Consider the following 25,952-nt stretch of genomic DNA (forward strand, 5'->3'; position numbering starts at 1 on the left):
TCATCCTGTGGCTGGATTTTTTACATGAAATTCTGAAAATTCAAGTTTTACATGAAATTTGACTTGTATTCAGCAGTACTTTGGGAATTTTTTTTCCTTATGTTTTATTGTTTCTAGTTGACTATGGCTCAGTGGTTCCCCAATGCATATAGCTGTTTGTTTATGAAGGGGCTAGCGGTTTGGTTCCGTCGGGGACATCTGCAATGTCTGGAAATACTTCAGATTGTATTTTTTGGTTTTGGATTTTGGCTTAGATTTTGGGCCACACCCAATGATGCCCAGGGGTTACTCCTGGCTCTGCACTCAGGAATTAACTCCTGTCCGTGCTTGGGGGACCACATGGAATGCTGAGGATCGAACCCTGGATAGCTGTGTGCAAGGCAAATGCCCTACCTGCTGTGCTATCACTTCAGCCTCCACTTCATATTGTTTTTTTTTTCTTTCTGGGTCACACCTGGCGATGCACAGGGGTTACTCCTGGCTCTGCACTCAGGAATTACTCCTGGCGGTGCTTGGGGGACCATATGGGATGCTGGGAATCGAACCCGGGTCAGCCACGTGCAAGGCAAACCCCCCCATCCACTGTGCTATTGCTCCAACCCTTCCACTTCTTATTATTAACGCTGGATGGGAGTTGGGAGTTGCCGTTGAGGAGGTAGAGAGCAGGGTGTTGATACATACAATGCTTTTGGGCAATATCCCAAAGTATCAATCAGCAGTGCAGAGGCTGAGGAAGCCTGTTGCTGTAAGTGATTTCATCTATAAGTGATATCTAGAATTAACTCCTTATGTCTGTCTCAAATGCAATGATCAAATCTAGTAAGGACTGCCTCTAAGAAATAGTATAATATCCATTTGAACCTCTAAAAGGTTAGTCTCATGGCCATCTTTTATGGTACTAAAACATGTAAAGGACAGCCATGTTTTAAGTGAAAAGATCAAAATGAGATCGAGTAGTTTTTATTATAATATATGTCACTGTACTTAGAGGAGTAAATAATCACCCTTAGGGTACAGCTAAACTTGATATTGAAAGAGTTCAAGTATTTGTGTTTGTCTATGAATTTTTACACATTGGCATGGTACCAGGTAGCAGAAGCTTGATAAATGTTCTATATTAATGTATTTTCTCAAAAGTGGAAATAACACAACATATGATGCTGTGAGATCTGGAGATAAATACCTTGTACAGTGGGGCTCAAGGTGTATTCTTCGGCACCATGCTTGGAATAGTACAGGCAACAGTTCTATACAGGTTGTTACTCTGTGTGCCCGAGTATTAGTAGAAACTCCCCTAGTTTTATTTGAAGCATTTATTAAATTCATTTATTCGAGTCCACTGTTTCCTGCATTAACATGGGCCCTACGCAAACAGGATGAGAATGCTATTCGGGTCTCCCAAAGAGGAATTGAAAGAGCTATGCTTGGAGTATCATGTTTCACTCAATCCAGACTTTCGACCTCGACCTCCGTCTACGATCAAGAATCAGGGACGCTGTCTCGTTTGCCAAGGCGTCAAAAATCAGATGGGCTGGACATGTAATGAGATTTAGAGACGACCACTGGACTAGAGCTGTTACCGACTGGATTCCACAGGATGTCAAAAGACCACGTGGCTGCCCACCTACCAGATGGTCAGACTACTTCATCAAGATCATGAACAATCGGTTTGAGACTCTTCGTGTTCCTAGAACAAACAGATGCCATTGGGCTACACTAGCACACGACAGGGACAAATGGAGATGTTACTGGTGCCCGCTTGAGCAAATCGACGATTAATGGGAAGTCAAGTGATTAAATAAGACTTGATTTGCCTTTATAATTTTATTTTGGCCTATCTTTTCCGGCAGATTATAGCTATTGAGAAAAATCAAATAGAGCCACGAATGAAAAAGGAGACCTAGATTTTCCTCACCCAATTTTCCTAGATAAGAAATATTTAAATCAGTTTCAGTTCTGTTGGGCACTTGATAGCATGTTGAACCCAGGATTACAAGTGAATGTGGTGGTCCATCCAGAAAAAGTATTAATTCAGATTACCTTTGGGTACTTCACTAGAGCCTGAAGCATCTTTTTCATCCATTTCGTTAGGAATCTCTCATGATCAAGCATAGCCCACATTTTCCAGGAAGGAATACTATAGTTTCTGACATTCAGAATGTGTGTAAATGATCAAGGACTCTGCTAGGGGTCTTGCCACCAGATGCAACTGTAGCAGTCAGAGTTCTAATGCTTCCTATATGACACTTGCGTTTGGATGTATCCAAGATGAGCCTTTTATTAAATACTGCCTTGGAAGAAGTGCTCTTTAATTGGTCATAGTTTAGATTTGGACTTTAGCTTTTTTACAGATCTCAAGATGAAGAGAAAATGAAATGTCCCAGGGACCAGTTCTTTCTACCAAGCTCCGCGAATGTATTTGCATCGCTTTGTATAAACATCCAATAATGTGCTTTGTCCCCTGAGCTTCTGAGAAGTTCATCATTCCCGATCAACAGCAGAGAAACAAAAATGGGGGCTTAGGGATAAAAACGATTTAGAATCTATCCTATTTGTTAACTAGCATCCGTGGAATGTGAATCGATAACCTTTCAGTATTTCTGGTTAAGGGGAAGTTTCTTGAGTTCGTTTTGACATTGCAGTGAATGTAAGCACATCCAGTCTCTCAATCTTGGTTAGCTCAGAATCTACAAACTTAGTTCTCTGTAACAGGAGCACCGAAGGCTCGAGGTTTTAAATAGATGTCATATGATGCCAATTATAACTCAGTGAAATTTTTCAGTCTGGAGAACCTATACAGAGTGAAAGCCAAAATGGAGGACGGTCCTGTTTTTTTTGGCTTTCAAAACATTTTTCTTACAATGTTTGCTACTTTTTTTTTCTTCAAGCTTTTAATTAAAGTGTTTTTAGCTCTCCTAACCCATTTCTATATCGTCAAAGGAAATAGAAAAGAAGCAGCTAGGATAGCAGAAGAGATCTATGGTGGCGTTACAGGTAAAAATACATGAATCTAATCACAGTACTTAAAAATCTCTGAGATGATGAATATACGTTGTATTTCTGGTAGGCAGGTTTTATTTATGCTTCGGTTTTGAGTGGAGAGTTTTAAAAGTGTATCTGGCAACTCCAATAATGTTAACTACACCAATATGTGAAGCATTTTCACTTTTAAGTTTTGCATGATCTGTTATTATGTAAGAAGTGATTTGAGTAATGATTTTATTCTAAGTGTATATTTAAAAACCTCAGTTCTCCTGATCGAAGTAATTACTTACAGAGGATTATTTTCTTGAGTGTTTTAATCAAACTTTTGATAGTGTGTTCTAACAAGATTAAGTTTCCCCAGGAACTAGAATGCTGATTATGTTTGAGTCAAAGCGACTGTTATAGTTACTGCATGTATTTGAGACTGTCATTTGCAGTTCAAATTGATTAGCCATTTGTCACTGTCAGGAAAAACCCTCCACTAAACCCATCTGTGCAGCTTCGTGCAAAGTCCTATGAAGGTTATTTTACGGGATGCGATTGGGGTAAAACACCAAAGTCTCATGTCTTGTAGAAATTAGTCTTTGTTTTTATCAAGGAAGTCTTCACCTTCATTGTAATGAGATGCTGGGAAAGTAAATGAACCAAAAATGTCCTTGTCGTTTGTGGGATCGTGACTTGATACTTGAATTTTTACTCATCTACAGAGTTCAAAATTTCCCTCCATATTTTTGGTGTTCAGAGGGGTTCCAGGATGACATCATTCTTTAGTATCCATTTCAATTTACACCCATAGTTCTCCTTCAAAAGAGACTTAGGCTGTGCGATTCCAGTGCACTACACAACTTTGTGAACTAGATGACAGCAGTCTTATCCAAACAAACAAGACTTCCAAAGTCGAAGCGTCAGAATGCTTCAACTAACGGGGGGAAATGAGAAGAATCTTGAAATTGCAGAAAGTGCCAGCAGGCCTGGACTGTGGAAGGTTTCTTTTGGGGATTACATTTGTCACACGTTTCAGGGAGGTACGTTGTGTAGACGGATTTAAATAAAAAGGGTTCTCTGTAGTGATCTGAAGTCCAGTGTGATCTGAAAGGCTATTTTTCTGTTTCATTTCTCAACCTGTAAGGGGCTTTCTAAGTCAAAGTAATGTAGTTTTTGTCTCATAGATATATGATCCTCCTTGTTTAAATTAGTGAAGTAACTATCAGTAAGTGTTAAAAATATTTTCTAGCATTCCTGTGTATTATTGTTTCTCTTTGTGGTCCTTAAGTACACTTTTGAAGAGGTTTTATAGTGGTTACAACCAGTATTCAAATCTTGTGCAAAATATAAATCTCCTGAATAGAGCTCATTTGTTGTTTAGCTTAGATCTCTTTACTTTTTAAAAACACCTGAATTTACAGAGAAGGTCAAAGCTGTATTTTCATTAACAAATCAGAGGGAGAACAGATTAGTTTCCCCACCTGTGTGTGTGTATGTGTGTGTGCAGATGTGTAGATAATAAAGAGTATATCCAGATTTGGTAAATAAGACTTTCTATAATAGGTAGGTGTCAACGTGCCAGAAACATATTTGCCTGATACTGTTTTTCTCTTTGACACTGGTAGCTGTCAGATGCTATATATAGGTGATATATTAAAAACCAAGAACAAAGTTTCGTACAAATGTTCAACCCAACCCAGAAATTACCATTGCTACTCATAAAGCAAATATTTGGGGGAGGAAGTATGTGACTTTCTAGTAGTACGTAGCTAATTAATTGGCTTGCAGAAGTCATAGCCAAAGGTTAAATTTCCTGATTCCAACAGCATGTTATGTTCCTTCCTGTTATCTACAGGTTCTATTCAAAGCAAGAGGCAGAGTTTAGACTTGTGGAAATTGCGCTTACAGCACAATCCCTCATGAAATGTCATTCTGGAGCTGTAAAATCTCTTGGAGAGAGTTTCTCCCACCCACTGGTATTTCACATTATGAAATACATTCTTTCGTTCTTTGGTATATCTGCATGTTTTAAACTATTATATTTTAGCTGACTCATCAGAATTGAGTTAACCTTGTGTGCCAGTCATAGGTATGCATATACTTTTTAATATCATTGTTGGCCTTCAGTATTACGTCTAGGCTACCAGAATGACCAGTGCGTCCCACCTTCAGCCCATAGATATTTCTGCAGGTATTATCTTGCTCTGGAAAAACTTGGTATAGGATTTCTTAACCTTTGCTAGTTTGGCCAGAATTGAAGCTATATTTAGCATAGTGACTTGGTCATTAACCTTGATAAGGTTGAGTTACAGGTGCAAAATGTGTTATCCATGAGCCTGGGGCCAGCTGTATTGCAGGGTTCAGGGGGTTGGGTCAGGAGAAAATTGGTGTAGCATGTCTGCATGTGGCCCCTACTCTCATTGCAGGGTCCCGAACGCCCTCTGGAAGCATTGGCATGTGAAAATTTTAAAAAATTGTTTAACCCAACTCTTCATGTTTTGCTGCCAAAGGAGTTTCGCATCAAACTTGGGGGTGGGGGTGGGACTTCGTTTTCAAAATTTGGAGGATTTTACAGTTGCAGGTAAGAGATGGTATAATTGTTGTACAAGCCCCCTTTCTGTAATTTTATTGCACCCCTTTTTTGGAGGGTAAAGATTGATTGTTGTCCTCTGTGTAATTTACATAAAGTCTAACAACTAGTACTGCTAGTACAATACTTAAGGTACTTTCCTTCGGCCGACCCATTATCATCACTAGTATTGCATTGGAACCCCTGAGCACTGCCAGGAGTGATCCCTGAGCACTGCTGGGAAGCATGGCTCTGCCTACCTCATGTTCTGGACTCTGTTTTTCTCCCATGGTCCTCCCTTTGCTGCTGCTGCTGAAAGCAAGGTCATACACTCGCTCACTGGGTATCTTACCCATGGTGCCTGGGATCCGCTCAGCAAACTCCAACAGTACCCATGATCAGCTTGTAGCTCAGTCCCTCACTCCATTTCCTTGTCTTTCTCATTCTCACAAAATCTTCCTGCCTTTGGGCCATGGCTGCTCAATCCTTCGCTAAATCTCTACTTGGGTGCCAGGCCCATCCCTCCAGAGTGCCTGTAGGCTTTCCCGAGTTGATCAACCCCTCAGTCCCCCCACTGTCTGCCCCTCCTGTCACCTTTAGCCCAGCTCTCCTGTCCCTTCTGGCTTCAACGCTTTAAAACGATGTCCATTGACTGACTATATATATTGGTTTTTTTTGCTTTTTGGATCACACCCGGCAATGAACAGGGGTTACTCCTGGCCCTGTGCTCAGGAATCACCCCTGGCTGTGCTCAAGGGACCATATGGGATGCTGGGAATCGAACCCGGGTTGGCTGCGTGCAAGGCAAACGCCCTACCCGCTGTGCTATTGCTCCAGTCGCAACTGACTATATTTTTGTCTCCTGACTAGAACCGAGTATTCTGGCTGGCACATTTTATTTAGCCCAGTTTTGTTATGCTTTTAGATAACCTCCAAAAAGTTTTGTTGGGGCTGGAGCGATAGCACAGTGGGTAGGGCGTTTGTTTGCCTTGCACGAGGCCTTGGTTCTTTTTCCAGCATCCCATATGGTCCCCCGAGCACCACCAGGAGTAATTCCTGAGGGCAGAGCCAGGAGTGACTCCGGTGCATCTCTGGGTGTGACCCAAAAAGCAAAAAAAAATTTGTTTTCCAATGACCCTTAGTTATCAATGGGGCCCAGAGAGATAGTACAGCTGGTGGGGCACTTGCTTTACATGCATCCGACCTGGGTTCTATCACCCGCACCCTATTATCTTCCCCGAGCCCGGCACAAGTAATCCCTGAGTGCAGAGCCAGGAATAAGCCCTGAGCACAGCAGGGTGTGACCCCAAAACAAAACCAAGAGATGTCTCATGAATTCTGCAAGGCTCTTTTCTGAATTTTTGGTTCAAATTTGAAATTGCCTCTGAATTAACTTTGCTAATGCTACAGGAGAAGATACTGCTCTATTTGATTTCAGAGAGTGGATAAAAATGAGAGTCTGTATGTATTAGAGACAATAAACAGTGAAGGTGATATTTTAAAAATGATAACCATAGGGGCTGGAGCGATAGCACAGCGGGTAGGGCATTTGCCTTGCACGCAGTCAGCACGGCCGACCCAGTTCGATTCCCAGCATCCCATATGGTCCCCCGAGCACTGCCAGGAGTAATTCCTGAGTGCATGAGCCAGGAGTAACCCCTGAGCATCGCTAGGTGTGACCCAAAAAGCAAAAAAAATAAAAATAAAATAAATTAAAAAAATGATAACCATATAATGATAACATGTGTAATATATAGTAAAGTATATAATATTGATAAATAAAATAATTGAAATTAGGAAGGGTAAAAAGTAGAAAAAATGGTTTTGTTTTTCCTTTTTGGGTCATTTTGCTGTGCTAGAGATGAAACTGAGGACCTAACCCATGCAGAGCATCTGCTTTATGACTCAGTTACATCTTTTAATCCCCCATCAATTTTTTAAAAATAATAAATAACTGATTTTTATCTTGAATGCTCGGTACTGAGACAACTTGATTTCAGTGGAGCCACTTTTGATATGGAAATGTGTGGTTTTAGAAGTTGCCATCAATTGTTATGCAAAGAATCTGAGCACCAGAGCTCTCAATCACATTTTGAGAAAAAGTCAAAGGCAAAACAAAACAGCACTTGAACGTTTTCCATGCACCTCATCAGGAACAAGTAAACACAGTGTAGAGTAAACTCTCTTCATGACATGCTTGCACCGGGTGATGCAGGCTGACTGCCAAAGAACTAAAATTAGATGGTCTTCCCAGAGAGTGATTGATTCCTACTTTAGCATTCATTTATTTGGGGAGTGTAGCTGCCTGTTTCCTGAAAGGAATGGAAAAACTCCCTAGGTGCCAAATAACTTTTATCCTTAATTTCTCACAATTAACTCCAATTTGCAGAGCAAGAATGAGACTGTGTCGAGACTCCGTTCAGACCCAAGAGAGCCTATTGGTGGAATTTCTGGGAAAGGGTTTTGTGTGAACACTTGGAGGTGCTTTGCAGCCAGTGCTGGAAAACGGATGTTGCAGTTGTGGGAACAACAATGATATCTGCACTTCAGGTGATGCAGTGGATGTTGTTCCCACCAGGAGGTAATGGGGTGATGGCAGAGCAGTGTAGGCAAATGCCTATACTCCCCAGGACTGGCTGGACAAAGCAGTGGTTCTTCAAACCGGAACCATGCGAGGGCTGCAGTGCCAACAGCTTGGCATTCAGCTGTCTTTAAACCACTACTAGAAGTGAGACAGTTCCCTGTGGGCAAGGCACAGGGGTTGTGCATTTGGTTTTGTTTGTTTGTTTTTGCTTTCTGTGTCATACTCAGCGATGCACAGGGCTTCCTCCTGGCTCTGCATTCAGGAATGACTCCTGGCGGTGCTCAGGGGGACCATAATGGGGTGCTGGGAATTGAACCCAGGTCGGCCACGTGCAAAGCAAACGCCCTCCCCTCTGTGCTATCGCTCCATCCCCCAGGGGTTGTGCATTTGGAAAGTTCCTGTTCTCTTTCCTCTGGTCCAGAAAGCCCAGGGAATGGGGCTTCAGGATGGAAGACAAGTTAAGGAGGGGAAACGTGTTTGGTTCATGTTTGGCTCTCAGGCTGGAAAGCTGCATCGAAGGCAGCTTTGCATACACATACTGCCTCCTGTGCTGCTCAAATAGAATGAGGCCTTGGGAAATGGGACACCGTGTGCGAGAAGCCGGGGACCACCACCATCCCTCTTTTTTTTTTTTTTTGGCTTTTTTGAGTCACAGCCTGGCGATGCACAGGCGTTACTCCTGGCTCTGCACTCAGGAATTACTCCTGGCGGTGCTCGCGGGACCTTATGGGATGCTGGGAATCAAACCCGGGTCGGCTGCGTGTGAGGCAAATGCCCTACCCACTGTGCTATCGCTCCAGCCCCACCAACCATCCCTCCTTTCCTGGTAAAACCAAAGATGGCCTCACGCGTTTGCTGCGCCTTCAGAAGCAGGAGATGGGAGTGAGCTTCAGGAGATACTGCATTGATCAGAGGGACAGGGGACATTAGGAGAGGGTCCCCAAAACCATGCAGAGGACAGAGGCGTGAGTCCTGGTGCCAGGGCAAGGTTGCAGACTTGGAGCAAGGCCCGCAGTGGGGACCGAGCCAGCAAGATGCGCGCTGCCTTTCTTCAGAACATCCTGGTTAATGCGGGGGACAGAGTCAAAGTGTCTTTGGTTCACTGCCCACACCCGGCACCCACGGCGTTGGCCCCAAAAGGATGTAGTCTGAAGAACATTCTGGTCTACCTCCGGTCGCACAGAAGCCCACGCCTTGTGTAGGAAGGGGCCGAGGAGATCACAGACTCAAAGTGGCCTGCCCATGCGGCTGTCTGTCCAGATCTCATTGCTGGGGAATGTTCAGGTAAGAGCGAAATGCTAGGCAGTCAGCTGACTTTTCACACGGAGAAGCCCTGCTGCCACCAGCTACCCAGAGCAAGAAACTACCTTACCATTGGCCCACCATGCCCCCTTCTAGCCAGCTCTGCCTCTCCTTGGGGAGGCTTTTGGATCCGTATGTTGATGGTGAGTACGGGGCCTTTGTGGGATCTGGCGACAGCTCTCCACCGCAGGAACAGGTCAGCTTTAGGCATCACTGAAGCATCTTAGAAATGGGAGGAAAAGCGGACACCACGTAGAGGCAAGCTTTAGCCATCAACAAGTAATTTTGTCTGGCTGGTTTTTCCTTTTTATTTATTTATTTATTTATTTATCTTTTTGGGTGACACCCAGTGATGCTCAGGGTTTACTCCTGGCTCTGCACTCAGGAATTACTCCTGGCGGTGCTCGGGGGCCCATAAGGGATGCTGGGGATTGAACCCAGGTCAGCCGCATGCAAGACGAATGCCCTACCTGCTGTGCTATCGCTCCGGCCCCTGGCTGGTATTTTTTTTTTTTTTTTGCTTTTTGGGTCACACCCGGCAATGCTCAGGGGTTATTCCTGGCTCTGCACTCAGGAATTACACCTGGTGGTGCTCAGGGGACCATATGGGATGCTGGGATTCGAACCCGGGTTGGCCGCGTGCAAGGCAAACACCCTACCCGCTGTGCTATCGCTCCAGCCCCTGGTTTTTATTTTTAACTTTCATCCTTCTGCACTCCCTGTGTCATTGGCGCCGGTGGCCAGCTAGCAGTCCTCTGTAGGGGGGGCACACATCAGCTTGCCGTGCTCTCTCTCTCGGCCACAGTGCTCACCAAACTTTGCCCTCCTTTAGTTGCGGCGCCCGCTTGCCTGCTCTCAGGGGCCAAAAGTAGGGACGAGGTGCTTGCTGCAGGGGGCTGCCACGCTCACACACGTGCTCCCGGCTGTGGTGCTCGCCCCTGGCTGGAGGTGCGGTGCTGACTGAGGAATGCCCCCTTTTCGCAGTGTTTCTACCTACTGAGGTGCTGTGCAGCTCGGAACTGTCTGCAGTGCCAGAGACAGCAGGATTCAAGGAGCTGGGCTGTCCTGGCTCGTGTTCAGAGCATGTGGAACACGGGGGCTCAGAGCTTGGACCACACTCTTACCTTACTCTAAGACCGTGGCACCATCCATCAGTGCTGGCCCACAGGGAGAAAAGGCTGAAAAATCACTGATCTTAGCGCCAGTTTTAGTTATAACTGCTGGTCTGTGGCAGGTAGAGAAAGAGTCAGTGCCCCCCTCCCCCCCACCCCAGGCACCTTGTGACTATTCTGGATGAGTAATAGCAAGTTGCCATGGAAATCTTGTTTCTGATTCAGTTACTCCCATCATCCGTAAGTGACTCGGGTTGTTGGCACCGATGGAGAATAAAACCATAGTGAGGGGTTGCTGTTTGCGGGCAGGGTGTACAGCTGCCGTCCCTAAGTGGAGACTGTCCGGGAACCCGCCCCCTCGCCAAGCACCCTCTGAACCACCTGTCAGATGCAGGTTCATACCGAAGAGCTGGAGATGTGTTAGAAGGACGCCAAGGCTGACTCATAGGGAGCTAATATGCAAATATTATCTCATTAATCCCAGTTTATGCAAATTTTAAATGTCCAAAGAGGTTTAAACATACTACACTCATCAATTTCTCACTGATTTGGGAATTGGAGATATAAACAATATGTTAAGGATTTTTATGTGCCTTATTCTCAAAGCATCAGTGATTTGTGTTGAGAGTACTGGAATTGCTGTGTGTGTGTGTAGGTGTCCGTGTGTGTATTTTTTAATTTGGGAGCAAACTTAAAGTGATACAAGAATTATGGCTCCATGGCTTGGAAGCCGGCCTCACATGCTGGGGAAAAAGGCAGTTGAGGTAGAGAAGGGACCATCAAATAAATGATGCTTGGAGGGCTTGCTCAAGATGGGAGGTGCGTGCTGAAAGTAGACAATGGACCGAACATGATGGCCACTTAGTACCCGTATTGCAAACCATAACACCCAAAAGGAGAGAGAGAGTAAAAGGGAATGTGCCTGCCACTGAGGTGGAGGGGGGCAGGGAGGGGACAAAGGTGGCAGGAAGTATACTGGGAACACTAGTGGAGAATGGGTACTGATGGAGGGATGGGTACTCGATCATTGTATGACTGAAACATAATCATGAAAGTTTAAAGTAAAGTAAAGTAAAGGCCCTCCCGTTGTTCATCGATTTGCTCGAGCGGACCCAGTAACGTCTCCATTGGAGACTTTGTTGTTACTGTGTTTGGGCCGGAGCGACGGTACAGTGGGGAGGGCGTTTGCCTTGCATGAGGCCGACCCGGGTTCGATTCCCCCCATCCCATATGGTCCCTCGTGCACTGCCAGGGGTAATTTCTGAGTGCAGAGCCAGGAGTAAGCCCCGAATATCGCCAGGTGTGGCCCATGAAAGTTTATAAGTCTATAATTGTATCTCACGGTGATTCATTCAAAAATTTTAAAAGAAAGGGGCTGGAGCAATAGCACAGCGGGTAGGGTGTTTGCCTGTTATGCAGCTGACCTGGGTTCGATTCCCAGCATCCCATATGGTCCCCTGAGCACCGCCAGGAGTAACTCCTGAGTGCAGAGCCAGGAGTAACCCCTGAGCATCGCTGGGTGTGACCCAAACATAAATAAATAAATAAATAATTTAAAAAAGAATTGTGAGCAGAACAAAGAAGTCCTAATTCTGTCCACCCAGAGACCTTGTGCCTCTTTACTTCCAAGTAATGTATGTGTGTGTGTGTGTGTGTGTGTGTGTGTGTGTGTGTGTGTAGGGGTGCATATCTGGCTGTGCTCAGGGCTTACTCTTGACTCTGCACTCCGTGCATACTCAGGGGACTGACCACGTGGGATTCTGGAGATCAAGCCTGAGTTGACCATGTGCAAGATTAGCACCCTACCAGCTGTACTATGGCTGCAGTCCTAGATAGCGCTGGATTCTAATCCAGGACCACAGACTGCCTTTTGATGTGCTTTGTCAGGCTCCATCGGTATAGATCAGTTAGTTCCCTTTTTTTTTTTTTTTTGCTTTTTGGGTTACACCCGGCGTTACACAGGGGTTACTCCTGGCTCTGCATTCAGGAGTTACTCCTGGCGGTGCTCAGGGGACCATATGGGATGCTGGGAATCAAACCCGGGCAGGTTGGCTGCATGCAAGGCAAACACCCTACCTGCTGTCCTATCTCTCCAGCCCCCAGTTAGTTCCTTTTGAGCTGGTTAGAGACGACCTCTCATTTGGTAGAATGTCTTCTCTTCTACGTTGGTTCGCTGTACTCTGAGCAGGCCTCACTCACAGAGCAGGTGGTGTTCTTTTTGCCCCACACCCCTGCCCTGAGCCTGCGTCCCATCACGCCTGGAGTTGTATCTGGACACTGTGTTCCGTCAGCTGCCTTTGTTACTGTGGAGGTTTGCTTCCACCTCCTGGAGCAGGTGAGATCTGTTGTTCTGGTCTGCTGTAAAACAATCCCCGCTACTGCTAACAGCTAGTACTTATTTTGTGCGGAGACCATTTGAGGCCGATTCTATTCTTCTTCGTGTCTGAGTTGGCATTTTACTATGAGGAAAACAGCTCTCTGTTCCCGGTTTGTAGATTTATTTATAGCAGTGAGGATTGAAGGACTTTCTTTTTTTGTTTGATGGATAGGTTATGCCATTTTGCTGTTTTTGTCACTCTTTCACCTGCACAAGCCCATTTAAGACACTGTTTGTGTCTTTTATTTTTATTTTTATTTTTATTATTTTGCTTTTTGGGTCACACCCGGCGATGCTCAGGGGTTACTCCTGGCTCATGCACTCAGGAATTGCTCCTGGCGGTGCTCAGGGGACCATATGGGGTGCTGGGAATCGAACCTGTGTCGGTCATGTTGGCTGCGTGCAAGGAAAACGCCCTACCCGCTGTGCTATCGCTCCAGCTCCTGTTTGTGTCTTTTAGATGTGACCCATCATTCATTGTTTCCTTAATTTCTTTCTTTCTTTCTTTCTTTCTTTCTTTCTTTCTTTCTTTCTTTCTTCTCACACCCCGCGAAGCACAGGTGTTATTCCTGGCTTTGCACTCAGGAATTAGTCCTGGCTGTGCTCAGGGGACCATATGGGATGCTGGGAATTGAACCTGGGTCGGCTGCATGCAAGGCAAACGCCCTACCCGCTGTACTATCGCTCCAGCCCCATGATTGCTTCCTTAATTTCTGGAGTTTGAGGCCTTTCTTGGAGTTTGCTGGCCAGTCGCCTGGAACCAGCAATTTCTTCAGGGAGCCCTGGTTGTCCCTGGTTGTTTTCCAGCATCCAGAGCTCTGCGCAGACATGCAGACACGTATATTCATTCCAATTGCTCCACATTCTGGAAAGTTCGGCATAACTTTCCCACGCTTTCAGAGAAGCTAAAATTTGGTTTCTAATATGAGAGGAGGATTTCAGAAATGTTTCTAGCTCTGGTTCTCATCCATTGGAAAAGTTCACGCTCCATGAGGCCTTGAACAGCTTCAAATTTTCCACTTTGGTATGGTTGCTTTGGCCAAGGCTGCAGAAAAGGGAAAACCTGACATCTTATTCCCAACAGGATCATCACACAAAGGTTGCCAAGGACCATCTGCGGGGTCACCTCCTGGTCGTAGCCACGGTCCTCCATGTGCAGCAGTTTGAGAAATGTAAAAAATGTTCCAAACAGGAGTTGGTACCTCCAAAATAAAAGATTTCCCTTTGGCAGAAGGGAGCACCAAATAAAGGGTGTTGGGAGGATCTTTCCAGGGTGGGAGATGCATGCTGGAAGTAGACTATAGACCGAACATGATTGCCACTCAAGGCCTCTTTTGCAAACCACAGCACCCAATAGAGAGAGAACCAAAGGGAATGCCCTGCCACAGAGGCAGGGTGGGATGGGGGATGGGGGGTGGGAGGGATACTGGGATCCGTGGTGGTGGGAAATGGGTACTGGTGGAGGGATGCGTACTCGATCATTGTAGAACCCAAGCACAAAAATTGTAAGTCTACAACTATATCTCATGGTGTTTCACTAATAATTTTTTTTTAAAAATTCAGAAAAAAATAGATTTCCCTTTCTCATGTTTAATAGTTACTTCACAAATGCTCATTTGAGAGGGTTGGTCTTATTTACTGATAGTCAATGGCAAGAAAAAGAGGTTTTCAAGGAAGTTCTGGGTGTTTCCTTAGGACACCACCGATGGCGTATCTTTAGTAAACAAATTGCTTATGAATCTAACAACATGGATGGGTTTTGTTGACTTCATTAGAAAGGAAAGCACTTGCCAAATACTAGATTACTATACCCCATACCAGATCGGGACACTGAGGCTTGGGCATGTAGTTAGTAACATATCCATTTTAGCAGAGTAAAGGGTTGAAGCGGTTGAAGCGGGACTTGAACCCAGACAGCACACCCTCACTGGCTCCACAGTGAGCTGCCACACTCAATTGCCCACAGAAAACTCTTGTTGGAGTCTGTCATCATAAAAATGATGAACTGGGGCTGGAGAGATAGCACAGCGGGTAAGGGCATTTGCCTTGCACGCGGCCAACCCAGATTCGATTCCCAGCATCCCATATGGTCCCCTGAGCACCTCCAGGAGTAACTCCTGAGTGCAGAGCCAGGGGTAACCACTGAACATCACTGGGTGTGACCCCCCCAAAAAAAAGTAAAAATGATGAACTGATAAGCTTTAGGACCAAGAAGAAAGAGACCTGTAAAATGAGGTATTTAGAATAGAGCTTTTCTCCAAGCGACTGGCTGTCTTGATGCAAGAATGTTGAGTCATTCTGGCCGACAGGAAGGCAGGAGACAAAAGAAAACTAAGTGAGAAGCTCCACTGGCCAACTTTGTCCCTCATTCTGAATTATTTAGACATACAAAATTCAACCACCACCGGTCTGTTCCTTATTCTAACCCCCCGCTCCCCCCGCCCCCCGCGCCAAAACCATAATGTCCATGTTCCCTCTCTGTGTCCACCATGAAATAAGCAGGCTGGACCCTCAGTGGTCTCTGCGAGAGTATGATGGCATGGTGCCAGCTTCCGTCCTCTGTCACGCAGTGAGGGAACAGCGTGAACAGACCACAGGAAGAAGATTCCAGGCCTTGACTTTATGCTTGATTTGTGTTTCAGATTGCTGGGCTGATCGATCCCCACTTCACGAAGCTGCAGCCCAGGGGCGCTTGCTGGCCCTTAAAACTTTGCTGGCACAAGTAAGTCAAAAGAAGACTTTGTCCTCGATGCTTCTGCTCTTACTGTGCTTTATTCTTCATTAGCATTGACTGTAGTACAGGTTGTGCTTGCCCCGTCTGTGTCTCAGCAAAGTCATCGAGGGGGCAGTGGACATTTTGTCTCATAGGTGCCTCTGTTTCTCCTTCCTACCTCTATTTTGCTCGGGGAGCTGGCTCTTTTTTTTTCTGTTCAATTCCATCTTCCCCTCCTGGTTCGTAAGAAGTTTCCTTGTGGGGCCAGACCGATAGCCCAGCGGGCAGGGCGTTTGCCTTGCATGTGGCCGACCTGGGTTCGATCCCCGGCATCCTATAGGGTCCCCCGAGCACCGCCAGGAGTGCAGAGGCAGTACTAACCCCTGAGCATTGCTGGATGTGGCCCCCAAAGAAAAAAATATCTGAAAAAGTTTCCTTGTGAGGGAAATGGAGGATGCTTTCAAATTTATGTTGCACTAACCCAGGGCTCACGCCATGAGGCATGCTATCAGTACCATTTTACAAGCAGGCTCAGAGGATGCTTAATAGTTTTAGCACTAAGCTATTTTGTAGTGGGGGCTGGAGTGATAGCACAGTGGGTAGGGCGGTTTGCCTTGCATGAGGCCGACCTGAGTTCGATTCCTCCACCCTTCTTGGAGAGCCCGGCAAGCTACCGAGAGTATCTCGCCCACATGGCAAAGCCTGGCAAGCTACCCATGACGTATTCGATATGCCAAACACAGTAACAACAAAGTCTCACAATGGAGACGCTACTGGGCCCGCTCAAGCAAAAATCGATGAACAATGGGAAGACAGTGCTACAGTGCTATTTTGTAGTGAAGGTGTTGGATTTTACTCTCAGTAACAGCAACCCTGGAGTTGCATCAGTCAGCTGTTGCTGTGTAACAGATCACCTCCAAATCACAGGGCTTGAGACTCACAGAGATTCTTTGCGTTGTCTGTGGGCCAAGGGGCAGCTTGGCTGAGTGAGAGGGCACAATCTCAGAGGACTGTCAGTGATCAGCCTGGGCTCCAGATGTCCACAAGTTGCCTGGGGGAGGAACTGCTTCTCCCTTTTGTTTGTGGTTGGTTGTCGACCCATTTCAACTCCTCCTTCCCAGACAGGCTCTGTTATGACACAGCAGCTGCTTCTCCCAGAGAAAGTGCGTAGGGGGGCTAGAGTGATAGCAACAGAGGGTAGGGTGTTTGCCTTGCATGCGGCCAACCTGGGTTCGATCCCAGGCGTCCCATATGCTCCCCCAAGCACCGCCAGAGCCAGGAGTAACCCCTGAGCACCGCCGGGTGTGGCCCAAAAAGCAAGGAAAAAAAGTGCCGAAGAAATTACTGTCTCTTTATAACCTAAGCCAAGAGCACAGGCCATCCTTCCTCCATCTTGTTTTTATTAGATGTAAGTCCATAAATCCAGTAAAGCGCAGGCGGGTCAGTCATTTGACCTCCTTTGATTGTTCTTGGCTTTACTGTGCTGTGCAGTTATGTAGTTGTTTGGTCCCCCGTCCCATACCTCGGGCTTGCTATGATCCTCCAACAGCCATTCTTGTGTCATTTGGAGGAGGAGAAGGTCGAGGGTGGAACCCAAGTCCTCACCCTTATGAGGCATATTATCAGAACCATTTGCTACCAGGCTCAGATGACAATGAAATGTTTTTAGCGATGAACTCTTTTCAAGTGAAGGTGTCAGAGTTTTGGACATAAGGCAACTACATACACGGTAGACTATAGTATAGTGGCAGCATAACATTTATATGTACTGGCAAAACAAAAAAATCCTGATTCTTTTTTATTTTATTTTATTTTATTTTGGGGTTTTTGGGTTACACCCGGCGATGCTCAGGGGTTACCTCTGTTTATTTATTTATTTATTTATTTATTTAGCTTTTTTTGGGTCACACCCGGCGATGCACAGGAGTTACTCCTGGTTCATGCACTCAGGAATCACTCCTGGCGGTGCTGGGGGGACCATATGGGATGCTGGGAATCAAACCTGGGTCGTCCACGTGCAAGGCAAATGCCCTACCCGCTGTGCTATTGCTCCAGCCCCAACACAGGTGTTACTTCTGGCTTTGCACTCAGGAGTTATTCCTGGTGCTTGGGGAACCCTCTGGGACGTCGGGGTTCGAACCCAGGTTGGCCACGTGCAAGGCAAACACCCTCCCCGCTGTACTATCTCTCCAGCCCCTCCTGATTCTTTTCATTGGAATATTTGTTTCTAGAGGTGGTCTGGAACCAAACCTGCACTACCTTGAAAGCGTGCCTATACCAGTTTTATCTTCCAGGCTGCCCACTCCAAAGATTCACTATTTCAAGAGCAAACATTGACACAGGTTTACAAGTGGGCAAATGTTACTCCTCTGGGAAGATTTATTCAAGTCTTGGTTGTGAAAGCTCGTTTATTGTTATTTGTGAATGTATCCCTAGCAGTTTGAACAATGAGTCGTGGCTTAGTACATATTTGTGAAATGGGCACCATGCGCCCCGTGGCATTTGCTTTTAGAGTCTGTCTTTATAGGGTGTTGGGAGGATCCTCCCAGGATGGGAGAAGCATGCTGAAAGTAGACTCTAGACCAAACATGATTGCCACTCAATGCCTCTTTTGCAAACCACAGCACCCAAAAGGAGAGAGAGAACAAAAGGGAATGCCCTGCCACAGAGGCGGGGTGGGATGGGGAGTACGGGAAGTGGGAGGGATACTGGGATCAGTGGTGGTAGAGAATGGGCACTGGTGGAGGGATGGGTACTCGATCATTGTATAACTGAAACCCAAGCACAAAAATTTCTAAGTCTACAACTGTACCTCATCGTGTTTCACTAATAAAAATTTTAAAAAAAGAGTCTACCCTTGTACATCGGAGGTAAGTCAGTATAACTTTTTTCCTACAGCTTGCCTGCCACCAAAAGCTATGGTCCTTACTATTTTGAATGTAATGATTTTGTCTGTGGGCCACACCCAGGGGTGCTTGGGAGGGAGTCCTTCCTAGAGCTGCTTCAGGGACCATGCAGTACAAGAGGTGAACCTGGAGTTCTCTCAGGCAAAACATTCATTCTAGCTCTTTGAACCCTCTTCCCAGCCCCATGATTTCGGATTTAAACTGGGTACAGTGCTCCGTGGTTTTTGCATGCATAATTTTTTGGCTTTCTCCTTAATTGGAATTATCTTACTTCTTGAGAAAGTTCAGACTTTGGGCCAGAAAATAGCACAATATGCTATACATGCAGTTGACCTTGGGGTGATCCCTGCTCCAGGTGGCTCCTAAGTACTTTCTGAGTACTTCCTGAGTAACCTCCACCACAAAGTCCCAGTAACCCCTGAGGAACCTGTGGCGTGGCCCCCAAGCTAAGGGGAAAATTCAGTTCAGACCGAAGGAAAAATGAACTTGTCTCTCACTTTTATTGCATTCTTAATCTTTTATTAGCATTTAAAAATTTTTATCTGATTTGATTCTTTTCCAGAGCTAATTGATTTACAAAGTTCAAGAATTAAAATGGTGCGCAGTGAAAAGTTGTGCATCTGATTCCTCCATGCAGTCTTCCATCAAAGTGTTTGAGTGTTTCATATAAAATGTTTTATTTTAGAGAAAAGTTGTAAATATGGAATTCCTGTGTAAAAATGGTCTCCCAGCTCCCTTGAGTGTTACTATCTTTTTTTTTCCTTTTTGGGTCACACCCAGCGATGCACAGGGGTTTCTCCTGGCTCTGCACTCAGGAATCACCCCTGGCGGTGCTCAGGGGACCATATGGGATGCTGGGAATCGAACCGGGGTTGGCCGCGTGCAAGGCAAACGCCCTACCCGCTGTGCTATTGCTCCAGCCCGAGTGTTACTATCTTTCTAAACCATGGCGCATTACTTAGAAATACATGAACAATGAACTAATGCCATTCGTTCAAGTTCACACACCTTTTTCTCCCTTTTCCCTACCAATGTCCTTTTTCTCTCTAATCATAATGCTGCAGTGAATTTAATCCTTTCTTGCAAACTTCTTCATAAACATCTCGCTTCCTACAGCATCCTTCCATGTCTAAAGGGCTTTGCATTCTTGGAACTTTCTGCTTCTTCATTTTCCTCTTGCACAATGAAGGCGATTCACCTTCAGTGGTCTTGCTGGCCTCTGCCCGGATATTTCTACGATTTCTGGAATGCTGCGTTTGGCTGGGGGCGGGGTGGGGGTGGGGTGGGACTAGTAATAATTCTAGAGCGCTGCTGCCACCTTGTGGCTGAATCTGTTTCTTCTCCTTTTCTTGCAATCCCACGATGGGGGTGGGGGGCGGGGGCGCAGAGCAAAGGACCCTTTCAAGGCGGCACAGAGAGGTGACTGGCTCCCTTGGGAAATCCCAGCCATGTGGCCGCAGCAGTGATCAGCCAACACCGCGGTGGGCTGGCAGCAGACAGTGGGTATTGCATTGGGGACGGGTCACAGCTATGCACTAAGTTTTTTTTTTCCTTTTGCTTTTTTGGGTCACACCCGGGGATGCACAGGGGTTACTCCTGGATCTTCACTCAGGAATCACCCCTGGCGGTGCTCAGGGGACCATATGGGATGCTGGGAATCGAGCCCGGGTCTGCTGCGTGCAAGGCAAACGCCCTACCCGCTGTGCTATAGCTCCAGCCCCTATGCACTAAGTTTGGAATATTTTCGGCCTCTCAGGGAATCCAAACCAGAATGCAGCTCAGGACGGCCGGAGACTTGCATTCTCTTTTAGTGCACACAGTTGCTTCCGTTCTTCCCGCTGGTGAACCCCCTAAGCGCCTGTCTCCAACCTGCAGGGTATCAATGTGAACCTCGTGACCATCAACCGGGTCTCCTCTCTCCATGAGGCGTGCCTGGGAGGGCATGTGGCCTGCACGAAAGCCTTGCTGGAAAGCGGTGCCCACGTGAGTGTCCACCCCAGCCCCTGCACGTGTAACCTTCCTGCCACCAATGGCATGTGAGTGAGTGGGCACCCCCTACCCCCTTTCTCCTGCTCTGCCAGGGATCGAACCTGGGGCCTTAAGAAGTGCAAGGCAAGTAGATCCTTGATGCATATCCCCGGCCGGTCTGCAGCTGGGAAATGTGAATAATGCTGCAAATGTTCATTGAGTGCTTGCTAGGGACCTCAATACTCTAGATGTGGTGCACTTGACTCATTAACCTCATAAGGTGGGTTTTTTTTTCCTTTTTGGGTCACACCCAGCGATACACAGGGGTTACTCCTGGCTCATGCACTCAGGAGTTACTCCTGGCAGTGCTCGGGGACCCTATGGGATGCTGGGATTCGAACCTGGGTCGGCCGCCTGCAAGGCAAACTCCCTACCGGCTGTGCTGTTGCTCCAGCCCCAGGTGGGGGTCCCCCCCCGTCCCCCCTTTTTTCCCCTAGGTGGTTTTTTAATGACCCCCACTTGATAGATACGAGAAGGGAGCATTGGAAGCCAGTCCCCCAACCAAGCTCTCCGGACAAAGACGAGAGAGAGCTGGGACCTCAGCCGGGCTGATCACCCCCGGGGGGCCACTTCTCACGCACCCTACAGGACTGCTCTGCCCAATGCAGAAGTTCTCGGCCGCCCTGAAGCAGCCACGGAAACCTTCAGGCTCGCGCATTTTGCCCCTCTAGTGATGTTGCAAGACGGGGCACTGAGGCTGGGACCCCTCCCCGCTTCCCCAGCACCGCCACTCCGTGCAAAGGGCAAGGAGGGCCCACTTGGAGGTAACAGACCAAGAACGTCCCATCCCGCACGCTCTCTTTGCCGTCCCCAGGTCAACGGCGTGACGGTGCACGGAGCAACGCCCCTGTTCAATGCGTGCTGCAGCGGCAGCGCTTCCTGCGTGAGTGTGTTGCTGCAGTTCGGGGCCAAGGCTCAGCTCGACGCGCACCTGGCTTCTCCCATGCACGAGGCGGTGAAAAGAGGTGAATAAGCCCCCCCCACCCCCATTTGCTCTTTGGACAATGGAGCCTCCCTTCCAGCCGCGGGAATCAGTGGGTAGCCGGTCTGCTGGGCAGGGGCTCAGATCACTGCATCTGCACATGCTGTGGGGCTAGCAAACCCAGGGAGGACATGCTGGGGGCTCTGCGTCTCCAGAAATACCACCGGGCACAACCAGCTCCTCCTAACTTAGGCCTCTCTGTTTCTGTTTCTGTCTCTGTCTCTCTCTCTCTCTGGGAAATACCTCTGGGGCAGAACCAGCTCCTCTAAACCTAGGCCTCTCTGTCTCTGTCTCTGTCTTTATCTCTCTGTCTCTGTCTCTCTGTCTCTCTCCTCTCTGTCTCTCTCTCTCTCTCTCTCTGGGAAATACCTCTGGGGCAGAACCAGCTCTTCTTAATTTAAGCCTCTCTGTCTCTGTCTCTGTCTTTATCTTTCTGTCTCTGTCTCTCTGTCTCTCTCCTCTCTCTCTCTCTCTCTCTCTCTCTCTCTCTCTCTCTCTCTCTCTCTCTGGGAAATACTACCGGGGCAGAACGAGCTCCTCCTAACCTAGGCCTCTCTGTCTCTGTCTCTCTCTGTCTCTGTCTCTGTCTCTCTCTCACACAGGAAATACATCTGAGGCAGAACCAGCTCCTCCTAACCTAGGCCTCTCTCTCTGTCTCTGTCTTTATCATTCTGTCTCTGTCTCTCTGTCTCTCTCCTCTCTCTCTGGGAAATACTACTGGGGCAGATGAGCTCCTCTTAACCTAGGCCTCTCTGTCTCTGTCTTTATCTTTCTCTCTCTGTATCTCTGTCTCTCTCTTCTCTCTCTCTCTCTCTCTCTCTCTCTGGAAAATACTACGGGATAGAACGAGCTCCTCCTAACCCAGGCCTCTCTGTCTCTGTCTCTCTCTGTCTCTGTCTCTCTGTCTCTCTGTCTCTCTCTCTCTCTGGGAAATACCTCTGGGGCAGAACCAGCTCCTCCTAACCTAGGCCTCTCTCTCTGCCTCTGTCTCTCTGTCTCTCTGTCTCTCTCCTCTCTCTCTGGGAAATACTACTGGGGCAGAATGAGCTCCTCTTAACCTAGGCCTTTCTGTCTCCGTCCGTCTGTCTCTCTCTCTCTCTCTCTCTGGGAAATACCTCTGGGGCAGAACCAACTCCTCCTAACCTAGGCCTCTCTCTCTGTCTCTGTCTGTCTGTCTGTCTGTCTCTCTCCCAGAGAAATGCCACTGGGGCAGAACCAGCTCCTCCTAATAACTTAGGCATTCGTTTCTCTCTCTCTCTCTCTCTCTCTCTCTCTCTCTCTCTCTCTCTCTCTCTCTCTCTTTCTCTCTCTCCTCTCTCCACCAGGGGGGACATTATATTATTGAGTTTTAAAGATGACTTGTAGGCCCTTCTGTTCTCAGCTTCGAAATGAGGTTTTTGTTTAAAAAAAAAGTTAATTTGAGGAATTTCAAAAAGGTATGCGTAGGCTAGACCTGAGTGTGCCATTGAACAGAATAAAGACGCCATTGAAAGGTCGTGGCAGTTGGGAAGCCCGCCCCTGGGAGTGCGGATCCGGATCCGAGTTGCCCCGCAGGAATTTGCTTCTGCGGAGAATCCAGAAACCACGCAGCCGGTAGAAAGTTGTCCAATAGTGCCCTCTTGTGGTGTGATTGGGGATGAACGTCTTTACTTCAAAGGCAATAGTGAAACACATTTCTTGGTAATTAACTTTTTTACTAAGGGTTAAATTAAATGATAGGAAAACAGCCAAATCTCAGTGTCTCTATGGATTTCATTTATTTTAAATAGTTTATTGGTTACAAAGGATGTCGGTCATTTCCTAAAGTTCAAGTTCAATTAAGTCATTTCCATTGTAGGGCAAGTGTTTACTTTGGAAATGCGGTTTAAATTTTTTTTTTTTTTACTATTGAAGTCACTGTCACTGTCACTGACCTCCCGTTGTTCATTGATTTGCTCGAGCGGGCCCAGTAACATTGTGAGACTTGTTACTGTGTCTGGCATATCAAATACGTCACGGGGAGCTTGCCCGGCTTTGCCGTGTGGGCAAGATACTCTCAGTAGCTTGCCAGGCTCTCCGAGAGGGGCGGAGGAATCGAACTCAGGTTGGCCATATCGGCCACGTGCAAGACAAATGCCCTACCCGCTGTGCTATCACTCCAGCCCACTATTGAAGTAAAATATATTATTTGAATTCATGTCCAAATATTAAAAATGGATAAACAGGGGCTGGAGCCATAGCACAGCGGGTAGGGCATTTGCCTTGCACGTGGCTGACCCGGGTTCGATTCCCAGCATCCCATATGGTCCCCTGAGCAACGCCAGAGGTGATTCCTGAGTGCAGAGCCAGGAGTAACCCCTGTGCATCGCCAGATGTGACCCAAAAAGCACAAAAAAAGGATAAATATTTGGATTTTTACTTTTGAATAACTAAAGTAATTTAGTAATTAAATTAGTGTTAATTTAGTGTTTGGATATATAGGTATATATGTATATGCTGTCACAAACATTGAATTCATGTGTTCATGTGTTTATTTATGTATTTCTTCAAGCTACCGAGAGTACCCGTGACATATTCGATATGCCAAACACAGTACCAACAAGTCTCAAAATGGAGACATTACTGGGCACAGCGGGTAGGGCGTCTGCCTTGCACGCAGCCAACATGGCCGACCCGAGTTCGATTCCTCCGCCCCTCTCGGAGAGCCCGGCAAGCTACCGAGAGTATTCGATATGCCAGACACAGTAACAACAAAGTCTCCAATGGAGACGTTACTGGGCCCGCTCGAGCAAATCGATGATCAACGGGAGGGCCTTTACTTTACTTTACTTACTGGGCCCGCTTGAGCAAATCGATGAACAACAAGAGGACAGTGTTTGTTTGTTTGTAGGAGTATGTTAGAGATCAGTGTCCACAGAATAGGACATAAATGGGAATATGTGATGTATGTTATATTAGTATTAGTCACTGCATTTTATACATTCATTTGTTAACTCCCTAAGAATCTGTTAACTTACTGAAACTGGACTTATTCTTCTGCCAAAAAGACAAAACATTCTAAATAATTTATTATATACTCTGTAATATCCAGCAGAAATAGGTATTAATTGGCTATTACTTCTGGTCTCTTAGAACTTTAAATCCCAGTGAACATTCCGGGTCAGTCGGAGTCAATAGTCTGACATATTGATGCTATAATAGATGCAATTATGTGAAAAATATTTTGAATCCATAGAGCCCTTATTTGTACACTTTCTGTTGTTGTTTGGGCCACACTCAACTGTGTTGAGGGCTTACTCCTGGCTCTGAGCTCAGGGATCACCTACTGGTGAGAGGCCACATGGGGTTTGGGGAAAAGAAGCTTCCGACCCCTGTACTATCTCTCCGACCCCTATTTATACATTTTAAATACATGTTCTTCGTTTTCCTGGAGCGAGCAGATGCCATTGGGCTACACTAGCACGCGACAGGGACGAATGGAGACGTTACTGGCACCCGCTCGAGCAAATCGATGAGTAACGGGATGTCAAGTGATCAAGTGACCAAATGCATGCTTATATGTCATTCAGGTTTAATAAATCAAGTAGGTCTAAGGAGAATCTTATGTTTAAGTTAGCTCTAAAGAAAAAAATTGGTTAAGTTCATCAGTGATGACAAGATATTTAAGGAAACACTTAAATCTTCAAAGAGAACAAACTTTTTTTTTACAAGCTCCTATCAATTCCTCAAAAGCATTAGCTCCTGAACGAATCATTCATATGCTGCAAATTAGATCTCCCTCTTCATGGGGAAATCTCTCTAAGGACAAGGCTTGCTTGCATAGTTCTCAATAAACACTGAATTTGCAAGTGTATTTCAATGTGTTCTCGACTAAAGGCCTTGCATTAATTCTTAGAGGCGTCTTCCATCTGAATAAGGTGGTTTGTCCTGTCTGCTGAGACCCTCCAGGCAAACTCCTACTACCCCTGGGGGAAGACAGCACCGACGGCATCATGGATTTTTGTTGTTGTTGTTGTCGTTGTTTTGCTTTTTGGGGTCACACCTGATGATGCACAGGGGTTACTTCCTCATGCACTCAGAAATTACTCCTGGCAGTGCTTGGGGGACCATATGGGATGCTGGGAATTAAACCTGGGTCGGTCTCTTGCAAGGCAAACACCCTACCCGCTGTGCTATCTCTCCTTTGAGCAGTGTCTTCTCACAGCAGTGCCAGGCTGACGCTTGCTCCCATCTGAGTCTAGTAGCCTCCAGTTATAACCCCGTGGCTTCATCCTTCACGGTGATTTCAACTGTGCTCCTTGGAACCCTTCATTTTTGTTGAGTTGGTGGTGTTGCCAGGGCTGCTCATGGATGGATTAAGTAGGGGTGACACCAGCTCACTTTGGTTTTCTAATGGTTTTATTTGGGGGGCGTTTGAGTTCAGATTCTCT

The 25,952-nt window shown here is 46.5% G+C and overlaps 1 protein-coding gene across 2 annotated transcripts in view; it reads left to right on the forward strand.

The window, feature by feature from the left end:
• Positions 1-2,779: 2,779 nt before the first annotated feature.
• ASB11 (ankyrin repeat and SOCS box containing 11) overlaps positions 2,780-25,952 on the forward strand; it is a 34,713-nt gene continuing 11,540 nt past the window's right edge. Inside the window, exons 1-4 of one of the 2 annotated variants that reach the window (XM_056131249.1) lie at positions 2,780-2,994; positions 15,557-15,636; positions 20,409-20,516; positions 21,376-21,526. In XM_056131249.1, coding sequence (XP_055987224.1) covers positions 2,814-2,994; positions 15,557-15,636; positions 20,409-20,516; positions 21,376-21,526 — 520 coding nt within the window. In that variant the 5' untranslated portion in view covers positions 2,780-2,813. Of the gene's footprint in view, positions 2,995-3,862; positions 4,011-15,556; positions 15,637-20,408; positions 20,517-21,375; positions 21,527-25,952 lie in introns of those variants that run through there. The other variant, XM_056131250.1, reaches the window with a different exon arrangement.

The sequence above is a fragment of the Sorex fumeus genome, unplaced genomic scaffold (genome assembly GCF_029834395.1).
Source record: "Sorex fumeus unplaced genomic scaffold, SorFum_2.1 ptg000086l, whole genome shotgun sequence".
NCBI classification, from domain to species: Eukaryota; Metazoa; Chordata; class Mammalia; order Eulipotyphla; family Soricidae; genus Sorex; species Sorex fumeus.